The 21,431-nt window shown below is 37.6% G+C and overlaps 1 protein-coding gene across 16 annotated transcripts in view; it reads left to right on the top strand.

The window, feature by feature from the left end:
- Positions 1 to 524: 524 nt before the first annotated feature.
- ANKS1B (ankyrin repeat and sterile alpha motif domain containing 1B) overlaps positions 525 to 21,431 on the top strand; it is a 1,163,282-nt gene continuing 1,142,375 nt past the window's right edge. For 9 of the 16 annotated variants that reach the window (XM_067697637.1, XM_067697627.1, XM_067697636.1 and 6 more), the window contains exon 1: positions 526 to 720. In XM_067697637.1, the coding sequence (XP_067553738.1) occupies positions 587 to 720 (134 nt within the window). In that variant the 5' untranslated portion in view covers positions 526 to 586. Of the gene's footprint in view, positions 721 to 21,431 lie in introns of all 16 variants that reach the window. The other 7 variants (XM_067697640.1, XM_067697639.1, XM_067697638.1 and 4 more) reach the window with 2 other exon arrangements.

Raw genomic sequence — 21,431 nt, 5'->3', positions numbered from 1 at the left:
CTCACCGCCCGGCCTCGGCGCGGGCCGCGGCCGCTACAGCCACAGCCGCCGCGCTCCTCTCCGCCGCGGGCCGCGGACGCCGCCGCCTTAACCGCCGAGCGGGCCGGGCGCGAAGGCTGAGGAGAACCCGGGCCGGGGCGCGAGGGCGCGCGGGCCGCCGCCGCCGCCGCGGGCGTTCGCGGTGCTCGGGCTCAGGCGAGGACGGTCTCCGTCTCCTCCGACCTCCTCACTCCTCACCATCCTCCTCCCGCTCCTCAAAAGCACCCCCGGTCCCCACCCCCTCACGCCCCACCCGCGGGAACCAGGCCTCGGGAATTCAGGGGAGTGGCTGTGAGGGCGCGTCGCGGCTCCCAGCTCGGCCAGACCCTCTTCCAAGACATGGTCTGATTCTCATTGTGAAAGCTGCGCCCCGAAGAGGAGCGGAGAGTGGTGTCCCCGGCTGGGGGCTGCACGCATCTCCCGGTGCTGAAGCTCTGGCATTATCTTAGTGTGGGGCGGGGAGGGCCCTGGATTTGGGGCCAGTGGGGGTGGGCGGGGAGGAAGACCCGAAGGGGAAAGGACTCTGTGAGGGAGTCGGTGAGAGACTATGGGGAAGGACCAGGAGCTGTTGGAAGCTGCTCGCACTGGAAATGTGGCTCTGGTGGAGAAACTCCTGTCTGGCAGGAAAGGAGGGATCCTGGGCGGTGGATCCGGACCCCTGCCCCTGTCTAATCTGCTAAGGTAAGGACTGGAGCCGGCTCCGGGTCTGCACACCTCGTTGTGCATCGTGATGGTTACGTCCTGCGCCTCATGGTTATTGCACCTGGTGGCTGCCAGCGATTCATTCTTAAATTAGGTAGGAAAACAGAATGTGTGTATGGAGAGGAGGCATGAACCTCCCAGTCAGATTGATGCCTTAGATTCTTTGAGTAATTTTAAGATAGCCTTCCATCAATGCGTCGGTAGCTACTTTTCTCTGAGCTGTGGTGCAGAACTTACACATGTACTAGTGTTGCTGGAAGAATTTCTGCGTTTCACCCTCTTTACATCAGTGTTTATTATATATTTTCTGCTTCGAACCCGGCCTTTTTTTTTTTTTTTTTGTCTACTTAAATGAAATTGGCAAAGAAGTATTGCGTGCGTGCAATTATCCTGCAAAAGCCACAGCCTTTGGTTGCTGCTACCCTTCCCTTGCAGAAGGCATTTGCTGTTCTGTGGGATATGATCCCACAAAATGAAGAAAGTGAACCTTCTGATGAGATGTCATCAGTACAGGGTGTGTGTAAAACTTGATGAGGCAGGTTAGGCAGCCCCAGCAGTACTTTCAGCCACCTGGACATGGCTGAGTGAAACTTGGTTATTATATCTCAGGATGAAGGATGCCAGGTCGGGATTGGGAAAGTGTATATGGAATATAGTAGAGGCCTTTTAATGGGAAGGTGTTCCAGGTGAGACTAATATTGCTTGGAGAATCTTTCTAAGATGACATTTAAAAAAATGTCAAGGTCTTTATTCAGCAGGCAGTACCTTGGAAATAGCAGTGTTGATTTGCATGTTTGAAAAAACAATTAACTTAAAAGTTGAATTGATGGGCAAATGAAATCAGTTGTGAGGGAGGAAGCCTGAAGAATATTCACTAGATAAAATTCAAGGAAAGCTATTTAGTTTTTAAAATCATGGCTATTCAGTTTACCCTGGATATTTTTGGAGGCATCAATCATCATTCATATCTTTACCCTAAAACATCTCTTAGACAGCTCAGCTGTACTTTAAAAAATTTTATAAGCTCAAGTGATTTTCTTGGTTTTTAAAAACTGTTTCTTGCTACTCTTGACAGGTGCTTAATACAAACTTTTGGGTGATGACATTGTGTTCTTTACACAAGTTTTCATATGTTGTGGTGGTCAGATAAAGCAGTTATTTACAGTCCTGGCCAATAGGGTAAATGAGAATATTTCTATTACAGTGTAATGACTTTAGTTGGAAAATAGTTGATAGGATTTTAGAAAACTCCAAGTGATCATCTATACTTGTTGACAGTGACATTTTATTGGAATGACAGTTCACTTCAGAACAATGAATATTTATGGGACATTTTTTTCATTAAGTCTTAGAAGTGATGACTCTTGTGTGTACTCCCTTGTTGAGTAATTTTCACTTTCAATCAGAAGTAGATGGCACTTTTCATTTTTTCTACATCCTGTAGAACCTTGACTCATTTTATTATCTGGACTGTTGCCATGTCACTGTTTTAATTTTTCAAAATAGCTCAGCTCTCTGTAACTCCATCAGGGATTTTGAATCTAATAATGCCAGCCCTTCCAGATTGCTCTCTTTAGGAGATATGAGGGAAAGGAGATGTAAGGTGAAGGACTGAGTTTGGATGTCATTGCTGTTGTGAGTATGTATGTCTTCTACAAAGACTGGCCAAAGAGCTAAATCACATCCTCCAAAAAATTTTTTACAAGTATCAAATTGAAATATGTTTTTAAAACATGTACTTCAAATTTCTTTGTATATTTCTCATTTGGCTCTATACTTTGGACAAAGAATAGAGTATCATTTATCATTTCTAATTTTACTGATGATACAAATAAGGGTCAAAAGAAAGTTAAGTACTTCTGGTTTTCAACTGTGGCACGTAAAGAGCTTAGAAGTCATAACAAAAAATCACAATTAGACAATGTGTAATATTTCAGATTATAGCTCTAGTAATTGCCCTTAGTCACAGGTAGTGTATACAGAAGCAGTTTATTTGGCTATAGTTTTAAATTGCAGGTAAAATAAGTATGTTTGCCAGTGGGCCATATCAGAGATAAAAATAATTATGGCTAGAAACCTGTATCCTGAAAGAGGTTTCTAAAAATAATCAATTTCTTTGGAAAAACACTAAAGAATTCTTTGAGAACAGTGAGAATTTTGGTTACTTTCATTGAGCTAAATGGTGTTTTAAAAAGCTTATCTTTGTGTTAGAACTTAAAGGTAAACATCTTCTAAATACCTTCTCAGTTGTGCCATTTAAAAAAAGAATAGATGTCAGATTTTAGGAATAGAATAGCAACTATTTAATGTTGGTAAACATAAATAAAACACCAAAATTTTGACCCCAATGTACTTCTTGAATGAGAGGTTTTCTCTTTTGCTGGTTTTGTCAGAGGTAGCAATAGTAGCTCTACAATGAGAACGCACATAGAAAACAAAACAAAACAAAACAAAAAACCTAAAAAAAGTGTGTTCATTAGAGTAGTTTGAACCAAGCTGTAAAACATCAAAATCAAAACCAATAACCTTTAAACTTGCATTTATCTATCTCATACTGAATAAATAACTAAAACAGTGCCTTTGAAGAAAATGAGAATTGAAATTATATTCTTTTGGTGATCCTTTGCATAAAATGAAATTCCTAAGAAGGCACATTTTATTTAGTTGTCACTTTATTTCACAAATGATTGTCATCAAAAGTTTATTTACAGGATAATAGGTAATTATCCCTTTTCCTTCAAACATAATGGCACTTCAAAATTTTAAACTATTTTGGAATGAATTGTGGAATAGGTTTGGTACTCCCCTGCCCTACTTTATTACTTGTGTTGGGTAGTAATAGGGTCGGAACCTGTGCTAAATGCGTGTGTCATCTCATTCAATTCTTGTATCAACCTTAAGATGTTGGTCCTCATTTCTTAGATGAAGGACTAAAGAGATAGGAAGATTAAGAACTTGCCTAAGGTCACATAATTAGTAATGGCAAAGATTTTAAGTTCTGTGATTCAGATTTGCCTTACTGCGTCTTAAGTCTTACTCACTGAATCTGTTTTATTTGCAAAAGTTTAAGGTACATGGCCAGTTAGATAGTCTAATCTGAACACTTTTTTGCTATGAATAATAATTTAATTTAAAAATCCTTAAATTTTTTTTTTTTTGCTTAAAAAAACCCCCAAAACAACTTGTAACTGCCCTTTGAGGGATCAGTAGATAAAGACTTTTCTGAAGATGCTTTTGATCACATATTACCTACTAAGTGAGCAGTAACTGTATGATGGGGAGTCAGGTATGTTTGGGTGACACTGTGGGTTTTAGCAGTAGTAAAAATGACCTTGAATAAATATAAATATGTTTCTAAGCCTCACTGTGCTCTTCTATGAAGTGGAAATAGTAATAATACCTATCATATAGGGCTGTTGTAAGGATTAAATGAGGTATAAAGAAATTAATGCACATTGGTATTCATCATTGTGCCGTTATTTCTCACACAGCTTTAAAGCACTTGACTTTATTTCTTCTTTTTTTTCATTTTAGAAAGCTCTAATTTATTAGTAAACCTTCCCTTCCCTTCCACTGAGCTGAAATCTTCCTTTCTTGAACTGCTGCATTTTGTTTTTAGTTTTAAATTTTGGAGCTTTCCAGAATAAATTTAATCTCAACTTCTATGTAACAATGCTTCAACAATTTTAAGGTCTTTATTGCCACCTCTTCCTACTTTCATTATCAAGACTAAATATCTCCATTTCCTTACCATTTTGTTGACTGTCTGTCTTAAGGCCTTAATTACTAAGGGTTTGGCGTTACATTATACTAGGAGTAAATTTCTGTAGTAAGTTTTCCATTAGAATCACAGAACCTTAAAATAGAAAGGGGCCTTTTCATCCAACTTCTTACTTAGAGAATTTACCTCTAGCATCCTTTACCAGTTATTCCAGTTCTGTTAAACCCTGCAATGGCTAGATCCATCCATTCCATTTTTGACAGCTCTAATAATTAAAAAAATTCATCTTTTATTGAGCTGAAATTCACCTCCCTGTAATTTCCAGCCGTTGGTACTAGTTTGGCTTTATGAGTCAATACAAAGTAGCCAGGGCAGTTCTTTAGCTAATATTTAGCTATATTGTTTTCTTATAAATCTTTTTTTTTCCCCAAGATTTTAGCAGCCTGTTGTCATGTGACAATAGAGCATAGGTGGTAAGCACTTACATTTTTATACTTTTCACTACCCTCTTTTTCTTCTTTCATATTCTCAGATTTTTCAATGACTCTTCAAATGTGGTGACCAGAAATGAACAAAATGCACTAGGTGTCATTTGACCAGTGTAGAATATACTGGGATATTTGAATTAAAAAAAACAGCATTTGTAGTATGATCCTTTTCTTTAACAAAGAATAAGTGTGTGTGAACATTTATACTGTACCTTAAGAAGTCTGGAATGATAAACACCAAAATGTAAATAGTATTCTTTGTTGAATGGTGGAATTGTGGGTGATCTTTATTTATTTAGGCTTATCTGCATTTTCCAATATTCTACAGCGAACATGTATTGTGTAATGAAAACCTCTAAAGAACCTCTCTTCAGGTTGGTATAAATTTAAAAATGGCAATCTTTATGCTTGGTCTTCCTACTAACATCGAAGCCACTTAACAGAACTATTAGCCAGCTGTTTCTCTCCAATATATCTGTTTGAATATTATGAGGTATTTTATCCATTGCCTTTCTATATTCACATTATGTTCTGTTTGTCATTCCTTTGATCTACCCCTGTAGTAGTAAGTCTATAAATTCCAGGAAAATTAGGCTACTTTGTTATAGCTTGTTTCTGATGGCGAACCATTGATGATGCCTAGTATTGTGCAAATTCCTTCTACCCCCTTGCTTCTAATTCTTTTGGGTCTGGATACTTAGATTCATTTAAAGCATCAGTGTCTCTTATGATCTCTGTCTTTTTGGAGCTTCAGTAATCTCCTAGCATTATTTGTTTATCCTTTCTGGTTTGAAAATGATTCTCACTAGGGATAAGAGCAAAGTAGAAATTGGGAAGAATCAGATTCTTGGTGTTGTTAGATGTCTTAGGAAATTCTCTTGTGGTCTAAAACAATCCACAGTTTTACTTTGTGAGGGACTGAAGTTACATTAGCTGTCATAGCAGTGAACTTCTATTACTTCCCTCCTTTTTTCCAAACTTAGCTGGAAAGGACATTAGCCTTTTTCTAGGGCAAGTGTACAAGTTCACTTTTGTGTTTGTTTTCAGTTTGACCTCTCGCCACCCTCTTTCATCCTTAAAAAAATCTGAGCTCATCAGAGCTCATTAGAGTACTCAAATTGAGTTGCTTCCCTCCTTTTCTTCCTTCATATTATATGTGAAATTTCATTTTATTTAACATATCTTTCATGAGACAGCTGCAGAGCTTTTTAAAACCTCTCTTTGGCATAACTACCTTTTAATCTAAACAAGAATAATTCCCATTTAAACTGTGTTAAATTATTTCTTTTTCAGTCTAGATTAAGAATTATTTGTACTTTGATAAAGCAGTAAAAAGTTTGTTAATACCTCAAATTTACTTGATTTTCTTAATGCCTCAAAGAGTCGAATACTATGTAAAGTGTATTTAGTAAATTCTTGTTGAACATAAGGAATCCAGTTCAAAAGACTCCCATGTGAAGAAGTATATCAGTAAGAACTGAGGAAAAAATAATTTTCTTGTTATCAAAGGTATATAAACCAGAGAGCTTATAAATTTTTCAGATTCAGGATTCAGTTCATGAAGTTTTTGGTGATGGATACAAGGAGATAAGAGGCAACTTGGAAGTACTGCAATTTTCACAACTACTTGGGCAATTGTGGTTATTGGGACTCTGATATAAGGTACTCATTTCCAGGGAAACTGTATTAGTTAAATGCAATAAATCACAAATAGAGCAGTTAAACTGCATGGAAATGTTATATCTATAAAAATAGTCAAGTTGCAAGTGGGTTATCTATTTTAGATAGTAATGGTGTTTGAAGTGGTGATTGCACCATTATGTTCAGGGAGCTGTGTCTGCCAGAGTGAACAGTGCCAGCTGCATGATGGGGAGTGAGGAGAGAATTTTGGTGTTGACCTCTTTCTCAACTAAAGGGTTTTCAGCTCCCTCTTCAAAACTGTGAGGCTGATGTATAGCAGGGAATTAGGACAACCAGTTGGTGACTACTCAACCTGTCCGTTTTTACATTGCCCAATTCCTAGTGCATCTCAGTGGTTTCTTACAGCTGCAGATGAGTGAAGTATGTCTTCACTGACATGAATGTAGAAACTTACAGTATTCAGTAGTGTGCCTACTGACCTTACCAATTTAAACTCTCGGGTGACAGTAAACACAATTTGATTAGTTCAGTTGTATACTGAAATAATTTACTTAATTATGCATTTGAGGTAATTTTGGAAAATTCTTTCAAAGAGCCTATTTTAGAACATTTTCCTGAGTATTTAACTAGAAATGGAAGCTGACTCTAATTCAAATCATGGGTTAGAAAAGATTAATTTCAACCTACAGAACCTGAAGCTATTTAACATTTAATGCATTTCAGTGTGTCTTTGGTTTCCATTTTGAACATATTGCAGCATGGTTTTAATTAATTAAAATATGATGAGTTTTGGTTATTCATTATATGTTGATATGAGAGATTATCTTACATTTGAAAAAGCAGGAATTTACACAGAAGACTCATCTGTGTGCCAGTTCTTTCTCTAGTTTGTGATGACATGGTCATGTAAACCATATGGCAGCCAGAGGCACAATGCCAGTTGACAGCCCATTGCATTTTTTTGTGTAACACAGATCTAAGAACTCTTCTTAGAGTCCAATTTTCTTCTTTTGTGTCAGTAGGACAGCGGGTGAATTCTACATTTGTGTTAAACCTGGGTGAGGCTTGCAAGTGTGTGGTTTTTTGAGGGTGAATCAAAATATATGTTCAAAGGATAAATTTTGTTTTCCTCATTTCCTTCTACTGTAATCTCCAAAGTTCACCTCTGAGAATGTTTCTTATATATAGTGCTTTATTATTTAACAGCATATCTTTATGAATCTGTCTATAAAATGAATTTTGATTCAGTTGTGCTGTAGAATTATTTGGATTCTATTGTGTTGTGAGAGCAGCTTTATTTAAAGTGGTATTACTTCTAGTTAAGTGAGCTGAAACAATTGGCCTAAACTTGTTGCCCTTAAATTGCATCATCTCTTGACTGATGGTTGTGGGCATAAACAGCCAACCTCATTTTTTGCTGCCTGCTTGATATTTCTGTTCCCTGTACCCCATTTCCTCTAATCCTTCCTGCTCAAATTTCTTTTTCTAGAAAGAAAGTCTCTTCTCCATTCTAATTAGTACAGGTTCAACCTGCCTCTAGTTCTTGTGCCAACTGTCCCTCTCAAGAGTAGCAGATTTTGTGTGAGGAGTAGAGTTGGGGTGGGCTGTGTATAGTGACAAGTAGATTAAGAAGAACAAAAATTGTGGAGTTTACAGAGTTTGCTTTCATCATCTCTAGTTTCCTGCATCTCTCAATGTTAATTTCTCCTCACATGTCATGGACTCAGTGCCCTTGTGCCTTTCCTAACCTTACCCCACCACCAACAATTATTTGTGGGTGCTGACAATTCATACTGAAGTATGATTGACTGGTAAAGGTTTTTAGGAAGAGGAAGCTCTTTTAGTATTTTCATTTAAAGAGGAAACAACATTTAGGCCAAAATACTAAAAGCTTTGGAACTCTAATGGCAGAGTTGATGGAGTGGATTATTCAGATTTGCAAGAGTGGGTTGGATAAAGGTGGTCATTTATCCTTTCTTCTTACAAGGCTGGTGCTGTAGAAGGGGAAAGGGATTTGATTGGAGACAAGAGAAATAGGATAGCATAGGGCTGGTGCTGGAAAATCCTTTTTTTTTTTTTTTTGCTACTTAATTAGTCCCTAGAACTTTTTATTGGATATCTGTTATATACTGATCTTAGGTATCAGCATATGGTATATATTTTGCCTATTTCCAGAAATTATTCCTAAGATGTTTTTATTTATTATTACAAAGATATAGAATTGTATAAGAGCTTTAATATCTAATGTGGTTTTAGATTCAAATTCTTCCACATCCATTTTCTTGTTATTAAAAAAATTCATGTTGTAAGTTTACTCAATATGTAGGTTTTTTCATAAACCCATGTTTCACTACTGGGAAGGTGTTTGAAGTTCTGTCCCCTGGATCCCAATTAGCATTCTTCCACACTAAAGTTTTCTTTTCTTTTTTTCTCCCCCCCCCCAAATAAGTATTTAGCCACTTTGAATCCTTGTTTGATACCTCTAGTTACTAATCTGCATTTGAAATGTTTCATGTAGCATATAAATATGCTAAATTTAGTATCTTATGTTTTGAATATACTAAAAAACTGCTGTATTTACTTAGAGAATTATCCCTGTTTTGTATAGATATTTTACTTCTAGTATGGAGGCATGGGAGTGAGTGGGAGTTTGTGGGGAGCTGCAGGAATTATGCAGAGATGTTCTTTGGCATGGTAAACTACATGATGGTGGAGTAGCAACAGAGTTGCTTCCTGTTGGCTTGCTTTGGCCAGTGACCACAGTGGTCTGTTACTCTGAATTTCATAGAAACTTTGGAGACATAATGGAGAAGGTGAAGAATTACAAACAAGTACCTGTAGAATAATGGGAGAATATTTAACAAAGAGTTAATACAGTGTGATATGTGCTGTAATGGAAGTCTCAAACAATGCTACAGGAATGCCAGCAGCAAGGAGGAGATACCTTTAGTCTGTTTGGAGGAGTAGTCAGGGGAAACTTCAGAGAGGAGGTGATTCTTGAATCTTGTTGAATGAGTAGGAGTTTGTCAGGTTGACAATTTGCAGGAAGGGTGTTTTAGGGAAAAGGAACAGTATATTTAATAATTGTGTGTGAAAATGTAGAATATATATAATATGGGGTATTAGAAGTAGTTTGTTATAGAGCATGGATATGAGGTAAGTCTGGAGATTGAAGTACTTGTGTGCTGCCCTTAGGAGTTTGAATTTTAATCTGAAGGCCATGGAGGTCCATTGACTTTTTGTTTCAAATTTTGATATGTTACTTATTCATTTATGATAATAGCATGACTGTGTTTCAGAAAATTGAGTAGAAGAGTAAAAATCATTCCAATCCTATTGCTAAAATAACTTTTTCCTATGTTTAATGTAGTTGCTGTTAGATAGAGCATACAGTTTGAATCCTGAATTTTTTGCTTAGTAATATATCAAACTTCTTCAGTGTTATTCCAAAGTCTTCATAATCATATTTTTAATCACACCATAATATTCCATTTAATGCAGAATTTTCATAGACCTCTTCCATCAGAATCACTCCTGGTTGTTTGTTAAAAATATGCATTTCCTATTCCCATCTCAGACTTACTAGGTCAGAATTTTGGGGTATAAGGTCTGGGAATATGCATTTTACGAGCTTCCCTAGTTTAATTGCTGTGTACTCTGTGAAGTGTGAGAACCACTGATCTGGTGATGTATATACCATTACTTAAACATTCCCTTAATACTCGATACTTGGATATTTTAACTTACTTGTTATTATTATAAGTAATATTTTGATGAACATTGTTATACAAATCATCTTTTCCATAAAATTATATTCTTAATATACATTTCTAGAAGTGGAATTACTATTCTGAAAGGTATTTATTATTAACTCCATATTTATATATGGGGTAAAAGAGCAGAAAAATTGAATAACTTGCCCAAAGTTACAAAGCTAGTAAGTGACAGATCCAAGATTTAAATTCAGGTCTTTCTGATCCCAGAGATCTTTTTATTGTGCCATGTTGCTTCCTTGTTCCATAGGGACCAATGTATGTCCTTGGTTAAAATATGAAAATGCCAATATGATTCCAGTATATAAATAGAAAGTACATTTTCTACAAAATTATATAGTAACGTATTTCAGATCTTGCATAGTTCTCATTATTTTTGCTTTTGCTCATCATACAGTTTCACATTATAGGCAGTATTTTGCTTTACATTTGTTTCTTTTTTTTATTTACCAAGTTTTTAAATTTTTAAAAATTTATTTTTATTTTTTTGGCTGTGCTGTGTGGCATGCGGGATCTTAGTTCCCCCACCAGGGATTGAACCCGCGACCCCTGCAGTGGAAGTGCGGAGTCTTAACCACTGGACCTCCAGGGAAGTCCTACATTCGTTTCTTGATGGCACATAAACAGTAAACTGAATTCAATGTTAAGTTAGTTAAAGATGTTTTAAAATATTTCTTTGTCAGTCATCATTTTCACCTTAAACAGGGTGGAATTGTTTTATCCAAAATTTCCTAGGCACTTGATGTTATATAACTTCTGTTGTCTTCAAAGGTGGTCTAATAACTTGTTAGATGGGTGTGATTCAGATGGGTGTGATTTATATCTCCTTATTTCTTCCCTCTTACAAAAGGAGGAAAATAAAGTGTTCACCATAGTCCTCACTTAATAAACTTTATAGTTTATCTCTTTCAAGCTGGTAAATCTGAGCTCATAGTTCTTAACTGAGCTCATTAACAACTCAGGGACCTTATCAAATCTAGTGTTAGGCTGTGTAGAAAAACCAAGGAACCAAGGCAGTTAGGACCTTCACCTCCTCTTTCTGTGCACCTCTGTCCCTTTTCAGAGCCTTTCTTTCTGTCGTGGTTATGAGGCATTCTTTGGCTTCTTTTATCTGGAACTCAGAACTCTCATTCAGTTTTACCCTGTACCAAAAAAAGTTTCCTATATTACATTTTATTCCTTCATGCCTTAGCTCTCCATTTTCAAAAACAGCAAATGGCATAGTAGAAAGAAGCAGCAAGATGTAATGGAAAAAGTCTGAATCTTGGGGTTGAATGAAAACTGCCATTGAATGGATTTTTGGCCCTTGGCAAGTTATTCCACTTCTTTGGGCTTCAATCTCCTTATTTATAAAGTAGAAATGATAATACCTGTCTTGTAGAGTTGTAAGAAGTAGAGATAATTTATATAAAGTACCTAGCACAGTGCCTGTCACATAGGAGGACTCAAATGCATGCTTCTGTTATGATTATTATTATTACTAGGACATTAATGGCTGTGCAAGGAATAATTGTATAGATTCAGAGTATCTTTATTTCAATGGGAACTCTGGGATATTTGCATTTTAATAGGTAACTTCTTTAAGGACATTGTCTTAGCCTAAATCGTTAATGGTATAGCCACCAAGACAGGCCATTGGGGATGATGATTTGTCCAGTCTTAGTGACTGCAGAGATAGGGATTACTTTTTCATGCCTACTTTTAGGAGTGGTTCTGGTCACCAGAGATTTAGCCTTTATTCTTATCTTCTACATTCCTCACAAAGCTAATTTGAATAGAAAGAAATTGTGTTCTGTTGGAGTTGTATCTGCTCTGCTATAATCCATGTGGTTAATGGGTTCCTAATAAGCCTATCATTAATATTTTCCTTATTTTTCTTTTTAAAGCATTATTAATTGACAAATATTTTGAGGGTATGTACTGTGTATTTACCATGATGATGGTGCTTTGGAGGATAGAACATAGACTTCTCTTTAGGCCCTTACAAAAACTGCACACATAGGATGATAGCTAACTATATAGTAGTGTCTAATTTTACTAGAGTCTGAGAGCTCATAAATTCAACTTTTTCTTTGGCTTAGTCCAGTGTCAACATTTGGCTCTCATCTTCCACTGCATACCAGTATATGATCTGAATCTGATCATAAATCAGGTTTAAGTAATTCTTTAACAGCTGAAGATAGAACTATATACTCTCAAATATTTTTCTTTAAAAAATTAAAAAAATAATCACATACTAGAGGAAAACCTGGAAGTACAAGGCAAATAACTGTTTCTTTTCCTGGACCATTTGAGAGTAAGTTGCCAACCTAATGTGCTAGCACCCCAGAATACCTTAGTTTGTATTTAGTTATTTCCTAAAGACAAGGATATTTCCCAATATAACTACAGTACATCCACTAAAATCAGGAAATAACCACCAGACCCCACTCAGGTTTTGACAGGTGTGCCAGTGGTGTGCATCATTGGGATCCAGTTCCGAATCACCCATTACCTTTAGTTGTCATACCTCTTTAAACTTCTTTGGTATGCTACAGGTTCTCAGGCTTGCCTTGACTTTTATGACCTTGACACTTTTCAAAGACTATAGGCCAGTTATTTTGTAAAATGCCCCTCATTTGGGCTTTCCTGATGTTTTCTCATGCATTTTGGTAGGAATATCACAGAAGGGATGCTGTGTTCTATTCATTGCATCCTATCAGATGGCATGTGATTTTGATTTTGTCCTATTTCTGATGATGTTCTCTTTAATCACTTGCTTTCACTAGTGTCTGTCAGACTTCCCTATATACAATTACTCTTTTTCCATTTGTAAAAACTATTTTGTGGGGAAGTACATTTAAACTATGTGAGTATCCCATTCCTCATCAAACTTTCGCTTATTTATTTATTTGCGGTACGCGGGCCTCTCACTGCTGCGGCCTCTCCCGCCGCGGAGCGCAGTCTCCGGACACGCAGGCTCAGCGGCCATGGCTCACGGGCCCAGCCGCTCCGCAGCACACGGGACCCTCCCGGACCAGGGCACGAACCCGTGTCCCCCGCATCGGCAGGCGGACTCCCAACCACTGTGCCACGAGGGAAGCCCTTCATTTATTTATTTATAGGCATACCTCAGAGGTACTGTGGGTTCAGTTCCAGATCACTACAATAAAGCAAGTCACATGAATTTTTTGGTTTCCCAATGCATATAAAAGTTATGTTTACACTATACTATACTATAGTCTATTAAATATGCAATAGCATTGTGTCTAAAAAACAAGGTACATACCTTAATAAAAAAATACTTTATTGTTAAAAATGCTAAACAACATCTGAGCCTTCAGTGAGTTGTAATATTTTTTGCTGGTGGAGGGTCTTCCTTCGATGTTCATGACTGTTGACTGATCCAGGGTGGTGGTTGCTGAAGGTTGGGATGGCTATGGCAACTTCTTAAAATAAGAAAATGAAGTTTGCCATCTCAATTGACTCTTCCTTTCACGAATGATTTCTGTACCATGTAATGCTATTTTGTATTTTACCCACAAAAGAGCTTCTTTCAGAACTAGAGTTAATCCTCTCAAAACCTGTTGCTGCTTTAGCAACTAAGTTTGTGTAATATTCTAAATCCTTTGTTGCTTCCATCTCAAGCAACTCCTTTCTTTGCCATTCCATAAGAAGCAATTTCTCATCTGTTCAAGGTCTATCATGAGATTGCAGCAATTCAGTCACATCTTCAGTTTCTACTTCCATCTTTAGTTCTCTTGCCATTTCCACCACATCTGCAGTTAATTCCCTCACTAAAGTCTTGAACCCTTCAGTAATCCATAAGGGTTGGAATCAACTTCTTCCAAATTCCTGTTCCTGTTGATCTTTTAACTTCTTCCCATGAATCACGAATGTTCTTAATGGCATCCAGAAGGGTGAATCCTTTCCAGAAGGTTTTCAATTGACTTTGTCCAGATTCATCAGAGGAATCTTTATCTGTGGCAGCTATAGCCTTATGAAATATGTTTTTTAAATAATGACTTGAAAGTTGAAATTACTCCTTGATCTGTGGACTGAAGAATGGGCATTGTGTTAGCAGGTGTGAAAATAATATTACTCTCATTGTACATCTCCATCATAGTTCTTAGGTGACCAGGTGCATTGTCATTGAGTAGTAATATTTGGAGAGGAATATTCTTTTCCTGAGCAATAGTGGGCTTAAAATATTCAGTAAACCATGTTGTAAACAGATATGCTGTCATCCAGTCTTGTTGCATTTATAGAGCATTGACAGAGTAGATATAGCATAAATCTTAAGGGCCCTAGGATTTTTTGGAATGGTAAATGAGCATTGGCTTCAATTTATTTTTATTTAATTAATTTTAAAAATTGAAGTATGGTTGATTTACAATTGGCTTAAATTTAAAGTCACCAGCTACCTTAGCTCCTAACAGGCTGACAGGAGAGTCAGGCTGTCCTTTGAAGCTTTGAAGCCAGATGTTGACTTCTCCTCTCCAGCTGTGAAAGTCTTAGAGGGAATTGTCTTCTAATGGAAGGCTGTTCTGTCTACATTTAAGAATCTGTTGTTTAGTGTAGCCACTTTCATTAGTTATTTTAGTTAGATCTTCTGGATAACTGGCTACAGCTTCTACATTAGCACTTTCTGCTTCATCTTGCACTTTTATGTGATGGAGATGGCCTCTTTCCTTAAACTTCATGAACCATCCTCTGCTGGCTTCAGACTTTTCTTCTGCAACTTTCTCACGTCTTTCTCAGACTTCATTTGCTCTGGATTTGGTTTTGGCTTAAGGGAATGTTGTGGCTCATTTGATCTTCTATCCAGACCCCTAAAACTTTCTTATCAGTGATAAGGCTGTTTTGCTTTCTTATCATTTGTGTGTTCATTGGAGTGGAACTTTAAATTTCCTTCAAGAATTTTTTTTTGCATTCACAGCTTGGCTAGCTGTTTGGTGCAAGATGCCTAGCTTTCAGCCTGTCTCAGCTTTAATTATTTATTTATTTTTTTTGCGGTACGCGGGCCTCTCACTGCTGTGGCCTCTCCCGTCGCAGAACACAGGCTCCGGACGCGCAGGCCCAGCGGCCACGGCCCACGGGGCCCAGCCGCTCCGTGGCACGCGGGATCCTCCCAGACCGGGACACGAACCCGCGTCCCCTGCATTGGCAGGCTGACTCCCACCCACTATGCCACCAGGGAGCCCCTGTCTCAGCTTTTGATGTATCTTCTTCACTAAGCTTAATCATTTCTAGCTTTTGATTTAAAGTAAGAGATGACTGAGTCTTCCTTTCACTTGAACACTTAGAGGCCATTGTAGGGTTATTCATTGGCCTAATTTCAGTATTGCTGTGTATCAGAATAGGGAACCCCGAGGAGAGGGAGAGAGACAGGAATGGCCAGTCAGTGAAGCAGTCAGGACACACACAACATTTACCTGTTAAGTTCGCTATCTTATATGGGCATGGTTCATGGCACCTCGAAACAATTTTTTTTTTAACATGTTTGTTGGAGTATAATTGCTTTACAATGGTGTGTTAGCTTCTGCTTTATGACATAGTGAATCAGCTATATGTTTACATATATCCCCCATATCTCCTCCCTATTGCGTCTCCCTCCTCCCTATCCCACCCCTCTAGGTGGTCACAAAGCACCAAGCTGATCTCCCTGTGCTATGCGGCTACTTCCCACAAGCTGTTTTACATTTGGTAGTGTATATGTGTCCATGCCACTCTGTCACTTCGTCCCAGCTTACCCTTCCCCTCCCCATGTCCTCAAGTCCATTCTCTACGTCTGTGTCTTTATTCCTGTCCTGCCCTTGGGTTCTTCAGAACCATTTTTTTTTTAGATTCCATATATATGTGTTAGCATATGTTATTTTTCTCTTTCAGACTTACTTCACTCTGTATGACTGTCTCTAGGTCCATCCACCTCACTACAAATAACTTAATTTCGTTTCTTTTTATGGCTGAGTAATATTCCATTGTATATATGTGCCACATCTTCTTTATCCATTCATCTGTTGATGGATACTTAGGTTGCTTCCATATCCTGGCTATTGTAAATAGAGCTGCAATGAACATTGTGGTACATGACTCTTCTTCAATTATGGTTTTCTCAGGGTATATGCCCAGTAGTGGGATTGCTGGGTCCTATGGCAGTTCTATTTTTAGTTTGCTAAGGAACATCCATACTGTTCTCCATAGTGGCTGTATCAGTTTACATTCCCACCAACAGTGCAAGAGAGTCCACTTTTCCCCACACCCTCTCCAGCATTTATTGTTTGTAGATTTTTTGATGATGGCCATTCTAACTGCTGTGAGGTGATACCTCATTGTATTTTTTTTTTTTTTTTTTGGCGGTACGCGGGCCTCTCACTGTTGCGGCCTCTCCTGTTGCGGAGCACAGGCTCTGGACGTGCAGGCCCAGCAGCCATGGCTCACAGGCCCAGCTGCTCCGCGGCATGCGGGATCTTCCCGGACCAGGGCATGAACCCGTGTCCCCTGCATTGGCAGGTGGACTCTCAAGCACTGCGCCACCAGGGAAGCCCCTCATTGTAGTTTTGATTTGCATTTCTCTAATGATTAATGATGTTGAGCATCCTTTCATGTGTCTGTTGGAAATCTGTATATCTTGTTTGGAGAAATGTCTATTTAGGTCTTCTGGCCATTTTTGGATTGGGTTGTTTGTTTTTTTTGCTATTGAGCTGCATGAGCCGCTTGTAAATTTCAGCAATTAATCCTTTGTCAATTGCTTCATTTGCAAATATTTTCTCCCATTCTGAGGATTGTCTTTTACTCTTGTTTATGGTTTACTTTGCTGTGCGAAAGCTTTGCGTTTCATTAGGTCCCACTTGATTTTGTTTTTATTTCCCTTTCTCTAGAAGGTGGGTCAAAAAGGATCTTGCTGTGATTTATGTCATAGAGTGTTCTGCTTATGTTTTCCTCTAAGAGTTTTATAGTGTCTGGCCTTACATTTAGGTCTTTAATCCATTTTGAGTTTTTTTTGTGTATGGTGTTAGGGAGTGATATAACTTCATTCTTTTACATGTAGCTGTCCAGTTTTCCCAGCACCACTTATTGAAGGGCTGTCTTTTCTTCTTTGTATATTCTTGCCTCCTTTATCAAAAATAAGGTGACCATAGGTGTGTGGGTTTATCTCTGGGCTTTCTATCCTGTTCCATTGATCTATATTTCTGTTTATGTGCCAGTACCATACTGTCTTGATTTCTGTAGCTCTGTAGTATAGTCTGAAGTCCAGGAGCCTGATTCCTCCAGCTCCGTTTTTCTTTCTAAAGATTGCTTTGGTTATTCGGGGTCTTTTGTGTTTCCATACAAATTGTGAAAATTTTTGTTCTAGTTCTGTGAAAAATGTCATTGGTAGTTTGATAGGGCTTGCATTGAATCTGCAGATTGCTGTGGGTAGTATAGTCATTTTCACAATGTTGATTTTTCCAGTCCAGCACATGATATATCTCTCCATCTGTTTGTATCATCTTTAATTACTTTCATCAGTGTCTTACAGTTTTCTGCATACAGGTCTTTTATTTCCTTAGGTAGGTTCATTACTAGGTATTTTATTTTTTTTGTTGCAATGGTAAATGGAGTGTTTCCTTAATTTCTCTTTCAGATTTTTCATCATTAGTGTATAGGAATGCAAGAGATTTTTCTGCATTAGTTTGTATCCTGGTAGTTTACCAAATTCATTGATTAGCTCTACTAGTCTTCTGGTAGCATCTTTAGGATTCTCTATGTATAGTATCATGTCATCTGCAAACAGTGACAGCTTTACTTCTTCTTTTCTGATTTAGATTCCTTTTATTTCTTTTTCTTCTCTGATTGCTGTGGCTAAAACTTCCAAATCTATCTTGAATAATAGTGGTGAGAGTGGACAACCTTGTCTTGTTTCTGATCTTAGAGGAAATGGTTTCAGTTTTTAACCAGTGAGAACGATGTCAGCTGTGAGTTTGTCATATATGGCCTTTATTATGTTGAGGTAATTTTTCTCTATGCCTACATTCTGGAGGGTTTTTATCATAAATGGTGTTGAATTTTGTCGAAAGCTTTGTCCGCATCTATTGAGACGATCATATGGTTTTTATTCTTCAATTTGTTAATATGGTGTGTCATGTTGATTGATTTGCATATATTGAAGAATCCTTGCATTCCTGGGATAAACCCCACTTGATCGTGGTGTATGATCCTTTTTATGTGCTGTTGGATTCTGTTTGCTAGTATATTGTTGAGGATTTTTGCATCTATGTTCATCAAGTGATATTGGCCTGTAGTTTTCTTTCTTTGCGACATCCTTGTCTGGTTTTGGTATCAGGGTGATGGTGGCCTTGTAGAGTGAGTTTGAGAGTGTTCCTCTGCTATGTTTTGAAAGAGTTTGAGAAGGATAGGTGTTAGCTCTTCTCTTAATGTTTGATAGAATTCGCCTGTGAAGCCATCTGGTCCTAGGCTTCTGTTTGTTGGAAGATTTTTAATCACAGTCTCAATTTCAGTGCCTATGATTGGTCTGTTTATATTTTCTATTTCCTTCTGGTTCAGTCTTGGAAGGTTGTGCTTTTCTAAGAATTTCTCCATTTCTTCCAGGTTGTCCATTTTATTGGCATAGAGTTGCTTGTAGTAATCTCTCTTGATCCTTTGTATTTCTGCAGTGTCAGTGGTTACTTCTCCTTTTTCATTTCTAATTCTACTGATTTGAGTCTTCTGATTTTTTCTTGATGAGTCTGGCTAATGGTTTATCAATTTTGTTTATCTTCTCAAAGAACCAGCTTTTAGTTTTATTGATGTTTGCTATTGTTTCTTTCATTTCTTTTTCATTTATTTCTGATCTGATCTTTATGATTTCTCTCCTTCTGCTAACTTTGGGTTTTTTTTATTCTTCTTTCTCTAATTGCTTTAGGTGTAAGGTTCGGTTGTTTATTTGAGATGTTTCTTGTTTCTTAAGGTAGGATTGTATTCCTATAAACTTCCCTCTTAGAACTGCTTTTACTGTATCCCATAGGTTTTGGGTCATTGTGTTTTCATTGTGACTTGTTTCTAGGTATGTTTTGTTTTCCTCTTTGATTTCTTTAGTGATCTCTTGGTTATTAAGTAGTGTATTGTTTAGCCTCCATGTGTTTCTATTTTTTACAGAATTTTCCCTGTAATTGATATCTAGTCTCATAGCGTTGTGGTCAGAAAAGGTACTTGATACAAATTCAATTTTCTTAAATTTACCAAGGCTTGATTTGTTACCCAAGATATGATCTATCTTGGAGAATGTTCCATGAGCACTTGAGAAGAAAGTATATTCTGTTGTTTTTGGATGGAATGTCCTATAAATATCAATTAGGTCTATCTTGTTTAATGTATCATTTAAAGCTTGTGTTTCCTTATTTATTTTCATTTTGGATGATCTGTCCATTGGTGAAAGTAGGGCGTTAAAGTCCCCTACTATGATTGTGTTACTGTCGATTTCCCCTTTTATGGCTGTTAGCATTTGCCTTATGTATTGAGGTGCTCCTCTGTTGGGTGCATAAATATTTACAATTGTCATATCTTCTTCTTGGATTGATCTCTTGATTATTATGTAGTTTCTTTCTTTGTCTCTTGTAACTGTCTTCATTTTACAATCTGTTTTGTCTAATATGAGAAAATATCCAGCTTTCTACTCCAGCTTTCTTTTGATTTCCATTTGCATGGAATATCTTTTTCCATCCCCTCAGTTTCAGTATGTGTCCCTCGGTTGGAAGTGGGTCTCTTGTAGACAACGTATATGGGTCTTGTTTTTGTATCCATTCAGCCAGTCTGTGTCTTTTGGTTGGAGCATTTAATCCATTTACATTTAAGGTAATTGTCGATATGTATGTTCCTATTACCATTTTCTTAATTGATTTGGGTTTGTTATTGTAGGTCTTTTCCTTCTCTTGTGTTTCCTGCTTAGAGAAGTTCTCTTAGCATTTGTTGTAAATCTGGTTGGTGGTGCTGAATTCTCTCAGCTTTTGCTTCTCTGTAAAGGTTTTAATGTCTCTGTCAAATCTGAATGCGATCCTTGCTGTGTAGAGTAATCTTGGTTGTAGGTTTTTCCCTTTCATCACTTTAAATATGTCCTGCCACTCCCTTCTGGCTTGCAGAGTTTCTGCTGAAAGATCAGATATTAACCTTATGGGGATTCTCTTGTATGTTATTTGTTGTTTTGCCCTTGCTGCTTTTAATATATTTTCTTTGTATTTAATTTTTGATAGTTTGATTAATATGTGTCTTGGCACGTTTCACTTTGGATTTATCCTGTATGGGACTCTCTGCACTTCCTAGACTTGATTAACTATTTCCTTTCCCATATTAGGGAAGTTTTCAACTATAATCTCTTCAAATATTTTCTCAGTCCCTTTCTTTTTCTCTCCTTTTTCTGGTACCCCTATAATTCGAATGTTGGTGAGTTTAATGTTGTCTTAGAGGTCTCTGAGACTGTCCTTAATTCTTTTCATTCCTTTTTCTTTATTCTGCTCTGCAGTAGTTATTTCCACTATTTTATCTTCCAGGTCACTTATCCGTTCTTCTGCCTCAGTTTTTCTGCTATTGATTTCTTATAGAGAATTTTAAATTTCATTTATTGTGTTGTTCGTCATTGTTTGTTTGTTCTTTAGTTCTTCTAGGTCCTTGTTAAATGTTTCTTGTATTTTCTCCATTCTTTTTCCAAGATTTTGGATCATCTTTAGTATCTTTACTCTGAATTCTTTTCCAGGTAGACTGCCTATTTCCTCTTCATTTGTTTGATCTGCTGGATTTTTACCTTGCGCCTTCATCTTCTGTGTGTTTCTTTGTCTTCTCATTTTGCTTCACTTACTGTGTTTGGGGTCTCCTTTTCACAGGCTGCAGGTTTTTAGTTCCCATTGTTTTTGGTGTTGGCCCCCAGTGGCTAAGGTTGGTTCAGTGGGTTGTGTAGGCTTCCTGGTGGAGGGGACTAGTGCCTGTGTTCTGGTGGATGAGGCTGGATCTTGTCTTTCTTGTGGGCAGGTCTGTGTCCGGTGGTGTGTGGTGTCTGTGACCTTATTATGATTTTAGGCAGCCTCTGTGTTAATGGGTGGGGTTGTGTTCCTGTCT

Source organism: Pseudorca crassidens, chromosome 11 (genome assembly GCF_039906515.1).
Source record: "Pseudorca crassidens isolate mPseCra1 chromosome 11, mPseCra1.hap1, whole genome shotgun sequence".
Classification (NCBI taxonomy): domain Eukaryota; kingdom Metazoa; phylum Chordata; class Mammalia; order Artiodactyla; family Delphinidae; genus Pseudorca; species Pseudorca crassidens.
The sequence above is the reverse complement of the archived record's forward strand: the minus strand, read 5'-3'. Positions and strand labels throughout refer to the sequence as shown.